Below are 18,992 nucleotides of genomic sequence, written 5' to 3'. Positions count from 1 at the left end.
CTAATAAGTTTATTAAGAAGGTAATCACTGACTGTTTATAAAAACTGTGAGCCCTGCCAGCCTTGAAGAATTTTGATTACATCTCTTCAAGGTAAAAAAGAGCAAGTTATTGACACCTCTTTGATGCCAAGTTTTTCATCATCTCAACTACATGTTCATCTTCAGAGGGTAACTACAGATAAATCAGGGAATGAAGGTACCGCTAAGCAAAAAAGACACTGTAGAAATGAGCTGCAATCCAAGCTTAAAAAAAGATTCTTTGAGAACGGTGTCCTACACAGACTGGCTTAGTCCTAGCAGGTGTTTCTTTGAGAGGACTCTCAGAAGCAAGTATCTCATCAGCTCAGGGTGTCTGATCATAGCCCACTCAGCAACCTATGAAAACAGAGCAGAGGTACACAGCACTGTCTGGTTTTGAAGAATGTCCGTGCATTCCTTTTGTTTGCTGTGTGTATAAACAAAGATGTTTATACATCTAACGAGCACAGCCTGACCAACCTCTGCTGTGCACGTACAGCAAGCCTGCCCCAGCCCTCACCAAACTCTGCACCTCTCACATGTGAGAAACACTTCCCTGAGCCACACTGCCAAGCCTCCTGCACACTGCTATTTCACTTATGGCAAGGCCATACAGAAGGAAGTACTCAAGTTAATAGGCAAAAGACCACAGGCTGCAACTGCTGTGTTACACATGCAGGGATAAAACCCCCAACCCTTCTGACACTAAGAAACCACAGGCCCAGATTCATATTTCCCAAATCACATACCTATCAGGGCACCTCACTGAGAACAAGAATAAGGGCTAGAGTACAGCAAGATGGTCTGTTTGGGGGGTGTTCCCCCAATTCAGTACAAGCCAACACAAGAACTTTTAGAGTATCCAGTTAACATGAAACCATCCAGATGAAAATATTCAGTGAAAGATTCCCAAGACGCAGTAATTTTATGTACAACACTTTGTAACTTGTTTGTTTCTCCAAGTTTTAACTATCTGAGAATTCATTAACCTTCTGAAATGTCAATGTTGCAAAAAAATCAAGCATTTCAGTTATGCCAAGTACAAAAAGCAAAAGACAGACATGGCTGAGGAAAAGAACTGAGCATTTTACCAAACATCAGTAGTGTATATGTATACATATATATATTTATAACTGCCATGTGGTTATAAAAATAATGTTAATGCATTAAACACTTTTAACTTCTCCCCTTGTGGCTAAATATAACATTGCAATTCCATTAAGAACTATAAAGATATAGGTAGAACATGCCAATTACAACCACGACTATAATTCAGCATCTTTTCTTTCCTACTGGCTCTGAGCTTACAAAGAATGTGTATAATCTCCAAATCACAGACATTTCCATGCAAGAAGCAGAGCTGCTGCTCATTCTATTATTTGTCACTTTCTCCCAATAAAAATCTGAAAATGCTTCTGAAGTTGGTGCTACCAGTACACAAGAGAGGGAAGGGGGGAAAAAAGTTAAAATACACCATGGATTACACAGGTTTGCAGTACTATAATTACTCATCATGTCAACCTCTAAATGAAGGGGCATAATATATTGTGGAAAAACTTGCATAAATAATGTCTAAAAGGACAGGCACAACACACAAAGAAGTAACTCAGAAAGACCAAGTTTTATACAGTAACTCTGGCTTCAGGTATCAGCTTAATTTCTGGCACTGTCTGTACTACAGAGCCACTTGTATCAGCCATGTAAACTATTCCTTGAAATCTTACCACAGAGTAAAAAAGTCAAGGTCAAGTTCCCACCAGACTGACAGCAGCTATGCTGGAAAGCAGCACTCTGGAAAAGGGCCTCCTTCATTCCACCCACACAGCTTGTCAAAAGATGAGAGAGATATTTTACTCATGTAGAAGAGTTAGGAAATAGCAGAGGAAGTTGTGCGACAAAGGAAAGCACCGAATCTGGTCTCTAGTTATCTCAGACCCCTCCTGCATTTCTCCTGACTGCAACCCTTTATGTAAGTCCAACTGCACTGCTGTTACATTTGCTGGGAAAAGAAAGAAATCACTGTACCCGAAATACGGGCTTGACATCTGAACTGCAATTACTTGTTTAAATAATTAACCTAGTGAAATGGCAGGCTCCAGATTGAAAAGCCCTGCTGCTCAAGGTAATCTTCCCTTACAGGAGCAAACCTCTATTCTCTCACATTTCAAACTACATCATTCCCCCAGCAGCCAGAATATCTGCTCTTTGTCCCCATGCTTACAGTAGAAATGCTAAATTTTTAAAGAAACCAAACCCCCAGCTAGTGTAGCCATACCAGGGAGCAGAGGGTACAGTCCTGGGAGAAACCAGATCACTACGGAATAGAACCACAATCTTGCAAGTTAACCCTTTTGTTCAGTAAACTGCTCGGGTCTTCTGCCATGACTGCAGATCTTTCATTTCACATGCTGATTTTAACATGCTCTGCACAGCAAAACTCAGTAGAAATCTTTGCTATTAAATCAGATTCTTCCAAGAAGCAGCGGCTGTCAGGGCATCTCCTCCACACTCTTTCCCAACAACCTCTGCCTGTAATATCAACTGCTGTCAAAAAAGCCAATTTGGGTGATACCACTAACTGCTCTAAGAAGAGGATTGAAGACAGACACCAGTCCAGCCCAGGCAAAGGCTGCCATACACGCTCAGCAGTAGGGAGAGTTAAACATGCAACTGATGGAGAAGGATGAAGGTGAGGCTGAGCAAAGTACATCCCCTCACCCCACCAACAGTCACAGATGGGGACCGCAGCCTATGAGGAAGTAGAATAACCTTGGAAAGAATGATGGAGAAGTCAGGGAGGGAAGGAAAAAAAAAAAAAGACATTACCCAAGTTTCCCATACAATCTTGTGTTTTCTCACAAATTTTGTTAGTTGACAAAACCTATTTCATTTTGCAAACAAAACCAAAATAACTCGTCACTCAAGACACTCAACACTGCTGGAAACGAGCTCCAGCCAGCAATCCTAATGCACTCATCTTCTCACACACACACACAGGGGAGCTCAGCTCCCCACCTCCAGCAGCCTGGAGCACACACAGGCTGCCACAGGAACAGCAACAGAACATGGAGATATGCGGCCACATTCTATGAGCAATTTTGAGGCCCCCTTAAAGCAAGAAAAGAGCCAAGGAAGACTAAAGAAAAAATTCCATAATTTCAAGGAAACACAGAAATTATGCTTTATGTAAGTCTGTAAGGAAGATACAAAACCATTTCCTAACAATAAACCAAACAGCCGAGGTAATTACCATAAGCTTGCCCAGTTCATACTAATTTGGTCATATTTGTAAAAAATTAACGTTTTAATGGTGCCTCTTATATTCTACCGCCTCATAACTGCAGATGACAAAAAGTTATGCACAGGAGTTAACAACTACATTTCTGAAGCTGCTTGAAACAACTGGAACAAGATTATCTTAGAGCAAGTCTTTAAATAAAGCAGGGCATGTCAACAAACCAGCTCCACTTCCCTGCAAAGGGGGAACCTGCTGTTAGCATCACCACCAAAGTATACACACAGGCTAAGTGGCATTTCTCCCAAGAGAACCAGCTCCTCTCTTGAAACAGCAGTACTAGAAAGTTTTCCACAAGGTTTCCATATGATACGTACTGAACACATGGAAAAGGAAAAAAAAATCTCTGCCAGATGGGTCCGTTTGATCCCAAGCATGGGGTAACAGATGAATCCAATGGTGTCTGCACTTCATGGATCAGCTTTTTGGTTTATTAACCAAGTCTGTAAAGGCACTCTAAATTACCATACTTTTTGCATGCTCTATTATTAAAAAAACCCCCAGTACTTTCTTGTCTCAAAATGTCACAGCTACAACACAAAGCCTGTCAGGCTGCTAAAATAATTCAAAGCCAACGACAGCAAATAGCAACCTGGCACATGTTGAGCCTCCAGACTCAAAATAGATTTAAATTAACACAAAGATAGCAGGAGAGAGTTTAGTAACAAAGCGAAGAAACCAAGGGAAAAGAAATAAGATTATATCAGTCATCATTTCAATCAGCCCAAACAAGTTAAAAGCCAGCTAGAGGATGGCATTTACGTCTGCCTCTAAGGCTGGGACGAGGGCCAGAATTACACTCCTTGATCTGACTTATTTATGCCATGCTGACACTTCAGTTGGCAACCACAGAGGTCCAAAGGTCAAAGTCCCCCGAGGCAGAGAGCCACGTACGCACCGTGCGTCCTTCCAAGCAGTCTGTCCGGAGTGGGGGAGCAAGGAGCAGGGAGCCACAGCCCTCACAGCCACCCACCTGCCACCACAAAACCACTCCAGCTGCGCCCATTTCAGAGCTTGCTCAGTCCACAAAGGAGATTTCTGGAGAGATCCCACCTTTCTTCGTCCAACCACTCCTACAAAATAGCGTGTTTTTCCAAGTCAAAGCCAGAGAGAAGCCAGTGGTGCCTCATTTTAAAACTGAGAGGCCACCTCACCAGCTGAAGCCCAGAGACCACCCACAGACCTCCAAAGAGCTCATGAAAATTCTCTAAAGAATGTGGGGAAGGATACAAATGAAGGCAGAGAGAAACATTTTTGGTACTTTTCTGTCAGTTTCTTAACTGGGATTTGTTACAGCTCTAACTTATTCCCAATTACTTAAATAATATTCACGTATTTAAATCTTGGAATTTTAAAACCTAAGCCATAGATTTCACTTTTCAAGAAGGATCCCAAAAGTTCAATTACAAGTCAGGCTCAAATTCCAGTATAGGAATATCAAGCCTTTTGTTTATACTACACAAATGTTTTAACAGATACAGTCTCTCAAAGTCATGGAAACTTGGAATTCTGAGACTTTTTGCATTCATGTCAGAAGTATACTCAAGATGCAGAATATGATGGAACCACCAGCTAGTACTGAACTCCCTCTAGCCTCTGACTTGCTTACATGATTGGCATGAAAGTTTAAAAAAAAAAAAAAAAAAAAAAAGTGAAAGCTACACCATATTATTCTTGAATACACTGGGGTTCTCCAGAGCAAAATATGCCCAAAAGCAAATTACGAAACATCAAATTTGGTGAAGGGGAAGAAAAAGGAAAAGAAAGATCATATCTTTGGATTTCTTTGCTTCCATCCAGCTGCAGGATCTAGGCAGACAGACCAAACTTGAGCAGGGACTTGGATGGCTGGAAATGGGAGTCTGCTCTAAACAACACCTTAGTCTTGGAAGAAGTGTTGATGAGTAACAAGGACTGGCTGTCTTTAGGGTGAAAAGAAAAGCTGTAAATACACAATTAAGGGATAGTTCATCTCCTATGGATACCTCTGCCAAACCATTCTATTTGTTGGATAGTACAAAAGCTTCAGAAACCAAACAGCAGTAATCAGGGACTGTTCTAGCTTTTAACTGCTGCACAGCATACCAGGGGCATCAGGCTTTTCGAAAAATGTATTGCAAAAAGCAAAATAAAAACCTCTCCTTACTAAAACCCTTCCTTCAGAAGAGGGAGACACACAACCCAGAGACATGAAAGCAAGTTTTTCCAAACTAGGCTTTCTTAGTAAGTGTGAAGGTTTCTGAGTGCCCAGGAATCTCAACTGACACTGGGATCAGAAAGCTGGGTCTGATTTGTACACAGCCAGCATTAAGAACTTTGACCAAGAGCTCACATATGTACAGAAAAAAAAGTCTTTGGATTTGGTATATAGTTAACAAACATACAAAGAGGTAAAACCCCTTCACACTGGCATTCTTACACAAGGGTACATAATGGACTACAATCACATTGCTAGTTATGACTACATTTTTCAAAACAACTTTTAAAGCAAAAGTTGAATCTACTACTAAGTCCTTATTTAAAAATAAAATTAAGCTATTCCAATTATCAACTCGTAAGAAGGAAAACTTGCACGCTTGTAGCTGATCTACCTCAAGAGCTCGTGTCTGGTGCTTCCTCTGTGGTTCAGAACCATCAGCAATGCATCTGTTTCCTAAACACAGTTTCCCATGTCTCATTTCACACAATGAGCAATCTGTGGTCCTTCAGTCATCTTCAAGGTCAAACCCCTTCATAGCATTTCCAGTAAGTGTACGGGTCTTCAACTGACTTTTCTAAGAAAGCAGTATTAACCCCTAGCAACTAAACTACTGATTAAAAATGTTCTAGAAAACATCACTCTGTGATGTTTCCATATGCTTAGTTCTGCTGGAGCTTTTGAAATGAGAAGAAGTAAAAAAACCCAAGGTAACAGACATTAGGTTTTGTGTCAGTCTATGCAGTGTTTTCAAAACTCATCTAACACAAATGTTCAACAGTTAAATATGCACAAGAAATATTTTGTTCAATGAATGAGGTCTGCTGTACTTTCATATTAGCTCTCAGATGTTATTATGAACTTTTAGCCAGATGAAAAGAAAGCCTCCTTCAGGGTAAAACAAACAGCTGTAGTTTGCTTCAGACAATAAGGAATACAAACTGCATGGAAGGATTTTCCATGATTTAACAGTCACCAACAACAGACTAATGAGTCACAGACAACAGCTTAATACTGAGCTTAATACTTAGAGCTTATTGCTAAAGAAAAAAAAATTTATGCATTTTCAAAGTATGAACAATAAAACACAACAAAACACATGAGTTTTGAATAGATCCCTGTAGTGTCTCAAACCAGGTTAGCTGTAACCACCCAAGTGAAACTCAGAGTGGACACTGGACACAGCCAGGCTTGCACTGCACCAGGAAAACCAGACTGAAAATGCCAGCCATTGTTTCGTACTCAAAAAGCATATACTGTCCTTGCTCTCCTTTAACAAAGGGCTGCAAGGGCCAGAGAGCTTCACCAAGCAAATTCAAACTGCTAACAAAGTAAGCTCCATGTTCTTCCTGTAAAATATTCCAAGAAATGGTATTTGTGCTTCATTTATTTTCAAGACGGATAAGTGATCCAGTGTTAGAGGGAATCCTTGTTGGCAGAGCCCTCAAACTGGGGAAGATTTGCTACTGGAAGAAACAGAAGTAGCTTTACAAAATGTGTACTTGCTGTAAAAATATTGCCTAATATCGTTTTCTGGGGAAATCGGAACTATCCCACTTTGGCTGGTTATTCCCATGGCTGAAAGTAAAAAGGGCTGTTGAATGCATGTACAATCATCAGTCCCATAAGCAACTCTGCCAGGGAGGGAAGACAAAGTTTCTCAAAATAGGCCGAGACCCTTCTTAAGTATCAAAAGGGTCAGAACAGAAATGTTCTGTCTTCAGAACATTTCTTCTAAATAGAAAAGGGCTTGCTTATTATTCCAGATAATCTGGAAGAGAACAGAGTTCTCATTTCTGCAGTGTTTGGAATACTCTTGACATTAGTTTTATTTACTGCAAGTTTCCAGGAAGCTCTTACATCTGAGGAAAATCTTGCAAGCCCAGCACCTTGCAGCAGCTGGCAGTTCTCTTAAAGGATCACCGTGCTCAACCACACTGCTCACAGCCTGCTGGGAAGGGCATTCATTCCCCCCTGCACAACCACTGCGATCCCACAGAGCTGCTGAGACCACGCAGGGTTTTACACAAACCCAAGTCACACCACATTCTGGTACAAACAGGGATCTCAGACACTTGGAGGTGTCCTGTGGGTTACTTTGTAGATTAGCTTTTAAAGGAGTGTGAGATATTGGATAAAAGCACTGCAGAAGTGCAAAGAACTATAAACTTAATCTAACTGTAATAACACCTGCAAGTGGTTTAATGCTTTGAAAAGTCAGACTACATAAAGAATACATTCTGACAGATTGCTCTTTTTCCTACTCCTTCCAATGACATAATCCTTGCAGGGAGATGCAAGACTTAGTAATCTTCAGAGATGGTTTTTACTATTGTCTGATGATACCAGCAGTCCCAAGAAACCCTAGTGTAAGTCCCATGAGGATGCTTTGGATGTTTTGCTGTTCCCAAGTTCCACACTTCACAGCTATCTTTGCTCCACACAAACAGGATGCCAGCTGCTGGGAATCAAACATCTCAGCTGAAGACAGCAAGGCACACGAAGGCACTGCTTTGGCTTTACTCCCTGTCTCACAAGGGAAAAGGTGAGCAAGAGAGAAGGTGAAGAAAGCACTTAACACAAAAATGAGTTCAGAGATAGGATTGTGGATTACATATCATCTTGCACTTAATTTCCATCAGGTAAAGGTCATGTTCATCAGGGGCCTTGTAACTGCAAGGAATATCACATTGAAGGTACACAGCATTTCATCTTTGGGGTGCTTAAAAAGCTATTGCTTTTTCCTGTTCCAACCTGGTATCTTGTTGCAATACCTGTGCATTTCAAAAAACACTCAAGAGCCCAGGCCATTTTTCCCTGCCCTCCCAGAATGGGGTTATAGGTATTTTCAGACTGGGCTCTACTACTGAGATCTCTAAGACTCAAATTGGACATCCCATTCCCTCCAGACAACACAGAAAGCATAAACTCACCCATTTTCTGGGTTATCCCTGGAACAAAATCTGACACTGGTAGTGGTCCCACTACTACAGAAGTGTCATGGGAAGCACCTTTACCCAAAGCACACAATCATACGATCCCTGGATTCTGATCTGGAGCAAATTACAGTAAATTACAGGGTTTAGACACCTTCATCAGTCCTAATGTAAGGTGGGTCCCTGAAGCTGTACAGCTACAGACATCACCTGGCACTAAAAAACAACAGGGGAAAAAAAAGATATCCTCATCAGGGTTTTAACACAGCAGCAGGGACTACTCAAGGTGAAGTCCAAAAAATGCCAACATTTTAAGAGATCCTTCTCCAGACACCTCATGTCTCCCCACCCCTATGGCTGCGACACTCCTGAAAAACTGCTGACAGCTAGAAATCTGCCCACCTCTCTGTAGCCCTGTGACACTTCCCCAGGAATTACAACACACTTCTGACCTTGAGAAGTGCAGCAAGGTATTTTAAAGCAGTTACTGTGCACACCTGGGAATGCAGAGAAGAGATACAGAGAGAAAGAAAGAAAAACATGTAAACCATTTTCCAAATGCAGAAGGAATGTGGAGCCTCAGGTAGTAAAATACATAGTGAGAGGCCTGAGGAGTTTTTTCTGAAGGTACCTCTAAAGCTAAAATTCTCTTAGGAAGTCAGCTTTTTCATACACATTTCTAACTTAAGAAGACAGTTTCAAAATTTAGGTTAATGATAAATTTTAGTTTATGAATTAAACCCTGCCTTGAGAGCATCTAACGATGCTTGTGTATCCCTCACTGAAAAACCTCATACTAATTTTTGATCTCTGAATATTGGTCAGTTTCCAAACCAGTGAATTTGATACATTCCCTATGTCAGTAACCCTGATACCTGACATGAATATTGAAGGAACAAGTGGCTTTTACAACATGGCAAAATGCCAAGCATTAGTAATGCTAGATACCAATACAAACTGCTGATAGCCCTGTCAAGAGATCGGGTAAGACAGTTTTAGCAGCTGGAAACTAACAGCACTCAGTCATTAATTGCATGCACCAGGCCAGCATGAAGTGCATGGTTTTGTTCTTTCCAATTAAGGTAAGTACAGACTTCTCATGTTGTGAAGTTACTTTTGGGGGGATACTAAGAAAATTTGAAAGGTGCCTATTAACCATTGTATTTGGACACAGAGAGGGCAAGCAACTGCCAACTGCTTTTTCCACATGACTTTGCTATATTCTTTAAGAACCTTCAAAAAATTCTAACCAACCACACATACTAACATTAATAAGATGCAAGTATAATGTAAACCATTAAATTTACTTAACGGTAAAGAAATTAGCATCCCCTCATGAGGAGTTTGATGCCAAACCCAAGGATAAAGTGATATTTTGTGCTTTATGCCTTTTTCTTGTTCTTTTTTCTCCCTCCTGTCCATGACCAGCGTTAGCAGCATTACACCAACATCTTTATTCACCACCTAGAAATATTCACCTAAAAATAGAAGCCCTGTTGACCTAAAAATAAAGGCCCTGTTTACAAATTCTGGACTTAACATCAACTACAGAATCACCCATATCCGCACACAGCATCCAAACTCGCCTGGGTTCAGACTACAGACAGCTGCTCCCCTCCAGGCTCATCTCCGGGCAGATGCAGCTAGGCAGGGGTGCCCAGGGCTGGGCAGGTCAGCCCCAACAGAGTACAACTGCTGGAGAGCCAAACCAGCCCACAGCAGGAATGTGCCCTCACAAATGTAAGCACACTTTCATTATAAGCTGCAATGAGCTCTGTTTCAGACAGGAGTCTGCATCAACACACCCCAAAAACACATGTCCCCATGTGACTCAGCATCCAATGGTTACGCTTATTAGGCATGTGCAGCCAGCAAACCCGGTCATAAATCCCTTAATCACAGGTCAAAAGAGTTGTCAAAGCCTGCACTGATGGGATCAGGAAAATGCTGAAGTGTTTTAAACAAGGAACATTAGCTCCTATGGAAGGGCAGAAGTACTTAGAGTGTACTCAGAGTGTAAATCATCAGTGATTTACAGCACCAAAGTGACCTCTTAGACCTGCATCCAAAAAAAAAAATGCACAATTTACTTTAGAAGTTTCTTATTTTTAAAGCATACTGGGAAACATGAGGCCACAGCTGTAGTACTGTGCCCAGTTCTGGAGATAGTCCAGCAAAGGGGACTGGAGCATCTCTCCTGTGAGGAGAGGCTGGGAGAGCTGGGACTGTTCAGCTTGAAGAAGAAAAGGCTCATGGGGAGGATTTTATAAATGCAGATAAAAAGCTGAAGGGAGGGTGTAGAGGTGACAGAGCTGGGCTCTGCTCAGTGGTGCTGTGACAGAAGCACATCTAAGGGCCACAAACTGAAAGAAAGGAAGTTCTCTCTGAACATCAGGGAACACTTTTTTTACTGTGGGGGTGACAGAATTTGCACAGGCTGCCCAGGAAGGTTGTGGGGTCTCCATCCTTGGACATACTCAAAAGCCATCTGGACTTTTCCCTGAGCAACCTGCTTTAGCTGGCTCTGCTTGAGCCAAGGGTTGGATCAGGTATCCCCAGAGGTCCCCTCTAACCTCAGTCATTCCATGATGCTGCAAAATAAAAAGACCAATTCTCTTCAATCACTGATGAGACACCTAGAGCATGTTTTAAAGGAATACATCAAACTTCCTCTAAAGTGTATCTGAAGGTGAAGTGTTCTTTATGGAACCACAGAAAGCTTTCTGCATTAACCAGGGGTTTATAGGAAGCTACAATCAAACAGAATTTCAGTTTTTATTAAAATGCAAGTTAGTTTTTAAACTTAGAGACAATTTTGAGTATACTCAAAGCATGTTTAGAGAACACGTCCTGTGGGCTTTTTTTCCTCATTAACACAGGCAAATATTAAACATATATAGTGGCCCAGCATGCAAACAGAAAGGGTTTTTTCAATGCAAGTTGTGAATCTTTACTTTCCATCATCCTCAGAAGCAAAAAAACCTGCTTTTTCAATCATTTCAGCACCTCTAACAGTCTGGTCTTGTGGGCCGTGGAATTCAATTTTCTGCTCCCAGAGCATACACCAGGAGAAACAATTGGGTGTTCAAGAGAGAAGGGGAAACACAGCAAGAGTGCTCCCACCCACAAATACAGTATTTCTGATTTGCATCTGATAACTGCTCTTTCAGTTTAGTCAAGACAAGAAGATTTACAGTGCAAATGAAACCATACTATTAAGGTGAAGAAAAACATCCAGAACCTACTCTCTCTGAAGACTGCAGAGCCTGTTAATATTTATGAAGTCTGAAGTAGCTTCAAAGACTCTTTACTTCATTTTTCTTATGTCATAACAAAAAGCAGCACTAAGTCATTAAATTTTAAGGGGAGTTCACAACTAAACTATAACTCTCTTAGTAAATTCTAACCTCTAGGAAAAGGTCTAATTTCTTTGGTTTGGGAGTGTGTGTCCTATAGCAACAGCAAGGAACACAAGGTGCAAAGAGGAAACTTGCATGTTTAGAAACTTCAAAGACCAAAACAGACAAAAACCTCAAAGCACCCAACATTACAACTGAAGAACTGCATTTGTTGTCTGTATTTCTGTGCACAGATTATTACATGGATTAACCTGCCAGGTTAAGGGCAGTGGGCAGAGAGAAAATCTGTTTTGAAAACTCTGATTAAGCACTTACTGTCGAAAGCTTTCCCTCTGATCAAACTGTGTGTCATAAAAATAACACATTAGAGAAAGTGATCTCTCCTCCTAGCATGGATGCTGCCATGCAGATATTCTTTAGCTGCCAAAGTCTGTGTAGGAAAGAAACAGAACCAGTGTTACAGGATAAAGCAAGAAAATTGTGTACTTTATTTGGGCCTGACAGAGGATTGGACAAGAGAGCCTCCAATTCAAGATGACAGAATTCTCTGAACGTAATAATGGAGTATTTAGTTACAACCAGGGCTTTCAAGACTTTGAAGTCAGAGATCATCATTAAGCCTGATAAATACTGGGGGTAAGAGAGGGAGGAAGAGACCACAAGAAACCATTGAATAGCTACCTAACTTTACCCCAAAAAAATCAGCGAGGTATATGTTGCCCTTGACTCAAACGTTCCTGAACAACATTTATTACCCAGACCTATAACATCAGGAAACAAAACATCAGGAAATGTGATCTATTACTCTTTAAATAAAAAATTATTCACTATAAAATGTTAGTGGGACCATATGTTACACAAAACACAGACTGGTGTTCAAGAGCCCCTCTACATTTGGTGGTGATACAGTCAAAAAATAAAATGTGAATTTTCAGCAGACACAATAAGGAGAAATGGGATCTTTGTTATTCTTCCAACAGATCATCATCACTTTGGGGGTTAAACAGCTAATGCCTCTCCCTGGTTCTGAAGTCTCTGTATTAAGGATTGAATACTCAAGTACCAAAATGATGCTGAAGACATACCACATATACGTAGTACCACATGTATGTACTTCGTATGTACCCACAGACAATGTTTCACACCCAGTATCTATACCTGATCTTTAACAGCAGCACTAATCACTTTTCAGACACTGAAAGGGTTCCTTTGCCAAAACAAAGTCTTCCATCTGGAGTTTTTCCCCCCAGGTCTCAAACAACACTGAATCTCTTTGCCACATAATACTCCTCCAGCCATTAATTTGTATAATGAACTTCTACTCCTATAACCTTTCAATATCACTCGCAGCAAGAGAAAGGGTAGGGAACAGTTTCTGCTGTAAATCACTGGGAATTCATTTCCAGCTGGAAAGACAGCAGGGCTGCCAGTCAGGCCCCTGATTGTACCTCCTCATTTGGGATCTCCCTTCCACCAGTCTCTTTGAAACCGGGTCCCATGAAAAGCAGGGCCAGGACAGGCTTTTCCACACCCCCCTCCTCCAGGTACTGATGTCAGGTCAGCAGGACACAGAGATGCTGGCAAGGCATCAGGCAGGAGGTTGAAGCCTGGGTGGTGCCTTCGCCCAGAGCAGAAGCTGTGCCGTGCCAAGGAGTGGCACACACACATCCAAACAGCAGCAGCCAACCCAGGCTGCTTGAGAGCCACCCCCTGAACAAGGACATGCTGAGCAGATCACATCTCAACAGTGCCACAGTTAAATGAGAAAAGAAAACAAAACCAAACCTATCAGTCTGATCCTTGAACTCAGGTTAGTCCCACCTACCCCCATCTGAAACCAGCTCCGAGAGCTTACCTGCAGAGCAGGATGCACGACATGGCTCATTTCAGTTCAGTCTGGCATCTCAGCCCAAAACCACCTTTATTAGGGCAGAGAGATGAGCCAAACATTCTTGTGGCAACCATATGAAAAATAGTGAAACATAACTCAGGCTTTCATGGAATTTTGCACAATTCAGTGCCATAACAACATCAATTTTGTACTTTATCAGTTTCAGAGCTAGCAGCTTAACTGTCAGCTTCTGAAGAACACAGACTAGGACTAAAAAAGCCTTCCCTTTCTGAACAACTAGATGTGGTATTCGATAACTAAACATGGCATTAAAAGAAGCAGTTAAGCTCACACTTCTAATTGTGTGGAATGAAACTATCACAAGTTAAAAGTAAAGGCAGGATACTGCCAGATAAGGCAAAGCACAGGGACCTGAGAGCCCTACTTTATTAAATATTTCCTCTCCCCACCCACATCTCAACCACCACTGGAAATGTGATACCGAGAACTTGTCCATCATTCATTCCATAATCACACAAGCTTAACAGTACCCCATCTACTAATCTAAAACTCCTGAGCTGCAGCAACAAGGCAAGACACAAAAACATGACAAAAAGCCGTCATTTCCCATTGCCGCAATTGCGCACACAAGCCCAGCGATGACCCACAGGAGCACACAGAAGGCCACAAAATCCACGCATACCTATTGACCTGTCTGCAGGAGTCCAGGCTGACAGCCTGAATTGCAAAACAGCCATTTACCATGCCATCCTCTCCATCTCCTCCCGAGTAAGCTCTCCAGCAGCATTCCTCCGCTTCTACTGCTCCAACACTCCCGTGCCTCACTGCTCCACACCAAGATGCATCCAGACACTGCATGCTCTGAGGAATCAGCACATTGCTGGCTGCTGTTTAACAGGAACGCGTGCCTAGCCCTGAACTCGGCTAGGGACAGCTACCGCTCGGCAATCAAACCTCACAGCAGAACCTGCATTCCCAGCTCTTATTGCTAAATCGGATGGCACCCAGCTGCCACCCCGGCCGGGGGCGGGAGGAGGCAAAGCAGGGTGTGACGCAGCTCTCGCTGCTGCTCCCTCGCCAAGGGAGATCCCTGCACGCAGCGGGGGAACACCGCCGAGCCCAGCCAAGGGCCGGGAGCGCGGCTCTGCCAGCGACAGCCACCGGCAGCCACCACACCGGCCCCAAGACAGCAGCTGGGGAGCCCAGATAGCTCGGGCTGCGTGTGCACACAAGGATGTGACCTTTACCGGGTTCACCGCCGCCCCATGCGCTGTGTTTACTACAGCCGGTACCTTCTGGCGGGTGGCGGCGATGCCACCGCCTGTCCCCGCAGCCCAGGGCGGCTCCTCCGTGCCGGAGGGGCGCGGGGAGGAGACGAGGGCCACTGCTCCGCCCGGGAAGCGGGGAAGGAGCAGGCGGACACCCCCTGCGCGCACGGGGACAGCCGTGCCGCAACCGCCCGGACAGCCGGGCCACCGGCCGAGACCTCCGTTGGCTCCCCCGCAACCTCCCGGTCCGCCCCTTCCCTCCAGCCCCGGGAGAGCGGAACAAAAGAGAACGGAGGGACCAAAGGACACCAACGCCCTCCCAAGGGTCCCCGTCCGGGGGTGGCGAGAGACACCGCGCCCCGCGCGCGACCCTGCCCCAGGGAGGTGGCGCCGGGCTAGTAGGTAAAGGTATGGACACCCCCCAAAAAAAAATTATTATTATTATTATTATTATTATTATTATTATTATTATTATTATTATTATTATTATTATTATTATTATTATTCCTCCGAGACGGCCAGCGAGGCACTCACCCTGCTCGGAAATCGGAGCAAACTCTCATTCACGCTCCCCGCCGTGCCCAGGCCGCCGGAGCCAGGCGACGCCCCGGGAGCCGCCGCCCGCTGTGCTGAGCGGGGCCGGGCGCGGCCGGGGCCGAGCGCGCCCGCTCAGCCCGGACAAAGCGCGGCGCTGCTGCGGGCGAGGCGGCAGCAGGTGCCCGTCCGCCGCCGCGGCCGTGCCGAGCGCCCCGCGCAGCCGCCGCCGCCGCCACCGCAGCGCCCGAGCCGCTCGCCGGGGCCGCGCTGCGCGCCCGCTCCGCCCCCGGCGGCCCCGCGGCGGGAGCCCGCAGAGGCGGGGGCGGGCGGAGCCGGCGGGCGGGCTATGGGCGGTGCGGCACGGCCCGGGCCGCAGCGGCAGCGGCGCACAGCGAGGCGCCCCGCCGGTCGCAGCCTGGTCGGGACCGGAGGCGGGTCCCGGTCCCGCGGCCCACCCGGCCGGCGGATCTGCGCGGAGCGGCAGCGAGCAGCCCCCCAGCCCCGCCGCCCGCACCTGCCCCGCGCCACGCCGGCGCCTGGAGCTCGCCTGCGGAGGAGTCCAGACGCCCAGCAGGCAAGACCCTCCCCTGCGCTGGCTGCCTGCGGTGCGGCAGCGGTGGGCACCGCACGCCGCAGTGTCCGCAGCGGGGCTGCGCTGCCCGGGCGTGCGGGCTGCCGCACCGCCGTACCGCGGCCAGCCCTGCCCTGCCCTGCCCTGCCTTGTGCTCGACCCTGAGCCCCGCAGAGTCGGGGCTTCGTCGTTCTCCGGGCTTGGCGAGTGCACCGAAACGGTGTCAGCCTTGCCAGTGCTTTGCTGCGATGGTGGGAATCGTATCGCCGGAGCTCAGTGCGCTCCGGTTAACCGGGGGCTCATGGCGAAGCCTGGGCCGGGGCACGGCCCGGGCTGAGGGCCGCAGGCGGGCGCTGCCTGCGGTGGGCCGGCGGTGCCCACGGGCAGCCTGACCGCACACATGCTGAGGAGCCCGGGCCACCGGGGAAGGAAGGGATTATCCTGTGTACAGACCCCCACTGTGTCAACACTCTGTGAGGTTGTTAATTATTTAGTGAGCGTGTAGGGCTGTAAACCGTTGCTCATGCACTGTTTGTTGTGTTTTGTGTTGCTTGTGGTTAACCCTGATCTTTCTTCCATAGCTTAAAAAATGCAGGGAGTATATGCCATTGGAAACCCTTTTATTTCTCATTCCTCTCACCTCCAGTCTCACGGGTTTGGTGATGCAGGGGCTGCCTAACCGAGTGGCTGCTGTGCAGCATAAGCAATATTATACAATTTTGTTATAGATTTGTCTACCTCAGCATGCGCCTCTAGCGCAGTGGAGATGAGCTGGGGTTTGCTGCGCGGCGTTCTCCAGCGAGCCCCTGGAGAGGGTGGCCCTGTCTCCACTGCTTATCTCCAGCACATTTGTCCCTTTGCAGGGTGGTGATTGATGGCACGTTCTGTGCTCACCAGCATCCTCGTATTTCGCGTCATCTCATGCCCTTTGCATGCTGCCTTTGTAACTCTTTCATTTTTTGATATCAAGAATTTATGAATCAAAAGGTGGGGGAGTGTGGAGGCTGAGTCAGATCGTGAAAAAGGAAAACCAAATGAGAGTGTGCAATTGCATATCACATTTACAAACATGGTTTCATTCATCTCCATATGTTGCTCCTGTTACTACTAATAAAGCTCTGGTTTCTCAGACTGGAGCTGCCCTGGGAACACTGATCTTCCTGGCGTTTTTTCTCTATAGCCTCCATAGTATTTGTGTTACAATATGTTATTTTCCTGATTATGTTTTCATTATACTGAACAGGTTAATAACAGAAAGAATTGGATAATATGAATGTACTTCCCACGCACTCCTTCTTGTTCCTATTATTTGATGTTCAAAGGAGTGACAGTTTATTTACAGGCAGCAAATTCTTTCCCTCTCTACTGTGTAAATTTCCTAATTATAATAACAAAAAAAAAAAAAAAAGAAGCTTTTTTTCCTGAGTGCTTGGCCCTCTTTCCTTCCTCTTTCTTTCCTCATTTTACTAAAGATAGCCAAATCCAGCATGGTGATTTTGGAGCTGCAGGAAATTTACCTTTGTCTACTGAAAGATTGCTCCAGAAGCCTCTATAGGCAAAAGGAGCCAGAGACAAAGGTCTACTTTGAGCAGAATGGTGTCTGAGGTTTACCTCCCCAGCAAGGAGGTAAAACTGTAATTAATCCAGCGTTGAGAGAGAAGGAAGAATGATTGTATTGGGAAAGAGGTTTTTTTCAACTCTCAGATGTTAGATTTAAGCAGCAATTTCAATGACCTTTGTGATTTCTGTTTCAGACAAAGGCAGCAACCTAGTACAAGGGTATCATTATCTTGTCCCAGTGTCCTCCTTTGTTCTCCTTGAGTTTGGCCAGTCACTTCCTAGGGTTTGCCTCTGTCCCTTGTTGGGACAGCAGCACCTCTCACCTCTGACTCTGAAAAGTGCTGTGCTAGCAGGTGAATTTTTTTTTCCCTGCTGCTCATTCTCCATCTCTGCTGTGCAAGGCCTTTTTTTCTTCTTGTGGCCCATCTTATGAGTCTCTCTTTTCTGTGTCTTATTTATACTTAAGTATTTCTGCCTTACCAAACATTGTGCTCATTACTTTATCCTCTGTTTTTTTGTCTACTCATGTCTTTTCTCTCATTTTTGTTCCCTTTCATATATCTTCTTCTTAGATCTCTTTTTTTCCTCTCTGTGTCATTCTTTTTAAACCCTCTCATTCTCTTTCTCCTTTCTGACATCTCACTTTTGTCCACTGCCTAACTCTACCTTCCTCTTGACATTTCTTCTCCAAGCTGTTCCTTTGGTCATTGTCCTTTTCCTCCCTTACATTTACATATATTTTACTTTATTATTATGTATATATATATGTGTACATATATTTCCTTTCACTTTTCATCTGAAAACAAGAAATTACTCATGCTAACAGTCTGATCCTATTTCATCCCTTTCTTAGCACCTCTTAATGCACTGCTCCTGCCCATCCTCAAGCACATGTATTGGGTAGACTAAAGAATTAAGTATGTGGGAAATGTTCCTAAATTCAGATAGGTACTTGAGAAAGCATCTTGCTCCAGGCTGCACTGTGAACAGAGCAGATGTTGTGCTCCCACTGACAGTACCAGAGGAGGACTTTAAGCCCCTTGAACTCAAGAACCTAATGACATTCTTTTACGTTTCTCAATGTCAGGGTTTGATTGTTTGGGGTTTTTTTTTTTTTGTAAAGAAAAAGACTTAAATTTTAAGTGAGGGACACTGTCATATCTTTGAAATATCCCTTGGATGTTGGACTGACCCAAAATAAGACCTCACAAAATGTTTTTCTTTCTTCCCTCCAATTGTTTTGTTTTATGCATTTGTTAAGCCAATTTGGTGCAGCTATTGGAAGAAATAGCTGCACAAAAGTGGCTTAACAAATGCAAAAGGTGGAGAAATGCTTTCTCCTCAGCAGAGCTAAGCTCTTCCTCTGAAAAGGGTTCTGTGTGGGGTGAGACTGGGATTT

General features: G+C 44.6%; 1 protein-coding gene across 1 annotated transcript in view; it reads right to left on the bottom strand.

Moving 5' to 3' along the window:
• Window positions 1–15,658, bottom strand: part of GRAMD4 (GRAM domain containing 4) — a 75,204-nt gene extending 59,546 nt beyond the window's left edge. The window contains exon 1 of the mRNA XM_084206224.1: window positions 15,460–15,658. Coding sequence (XP_084062350.1) covers window positions 15,460–15,488 — 29 coding nt within the window. The 5' untranslated portion in view covers window positions 15,489–15,658. The remainder of the gene's footprint in view (window positions 1–15,459) is intronic.
• Window positions 15,659–18,992: the final 3,334 nt, after the last annotated feature.

The sequence above is a fragment of the Fringilla coelebs genome, assembly GCF_963513975.1.
Source record: "Fringilla coelebs genome assembly, chromosome: 5".
NCBI lineage: Eukaryota > Metazoa > Chordata > Aves > Passeriformes > Fringillidae > Fringilla > Fringilla coelebs.
The sequence above is the reverse complement of the archived record's forward strand: the minus strand, read 5'-3'. Positions and strand labels throughout refer to the sequence as shown.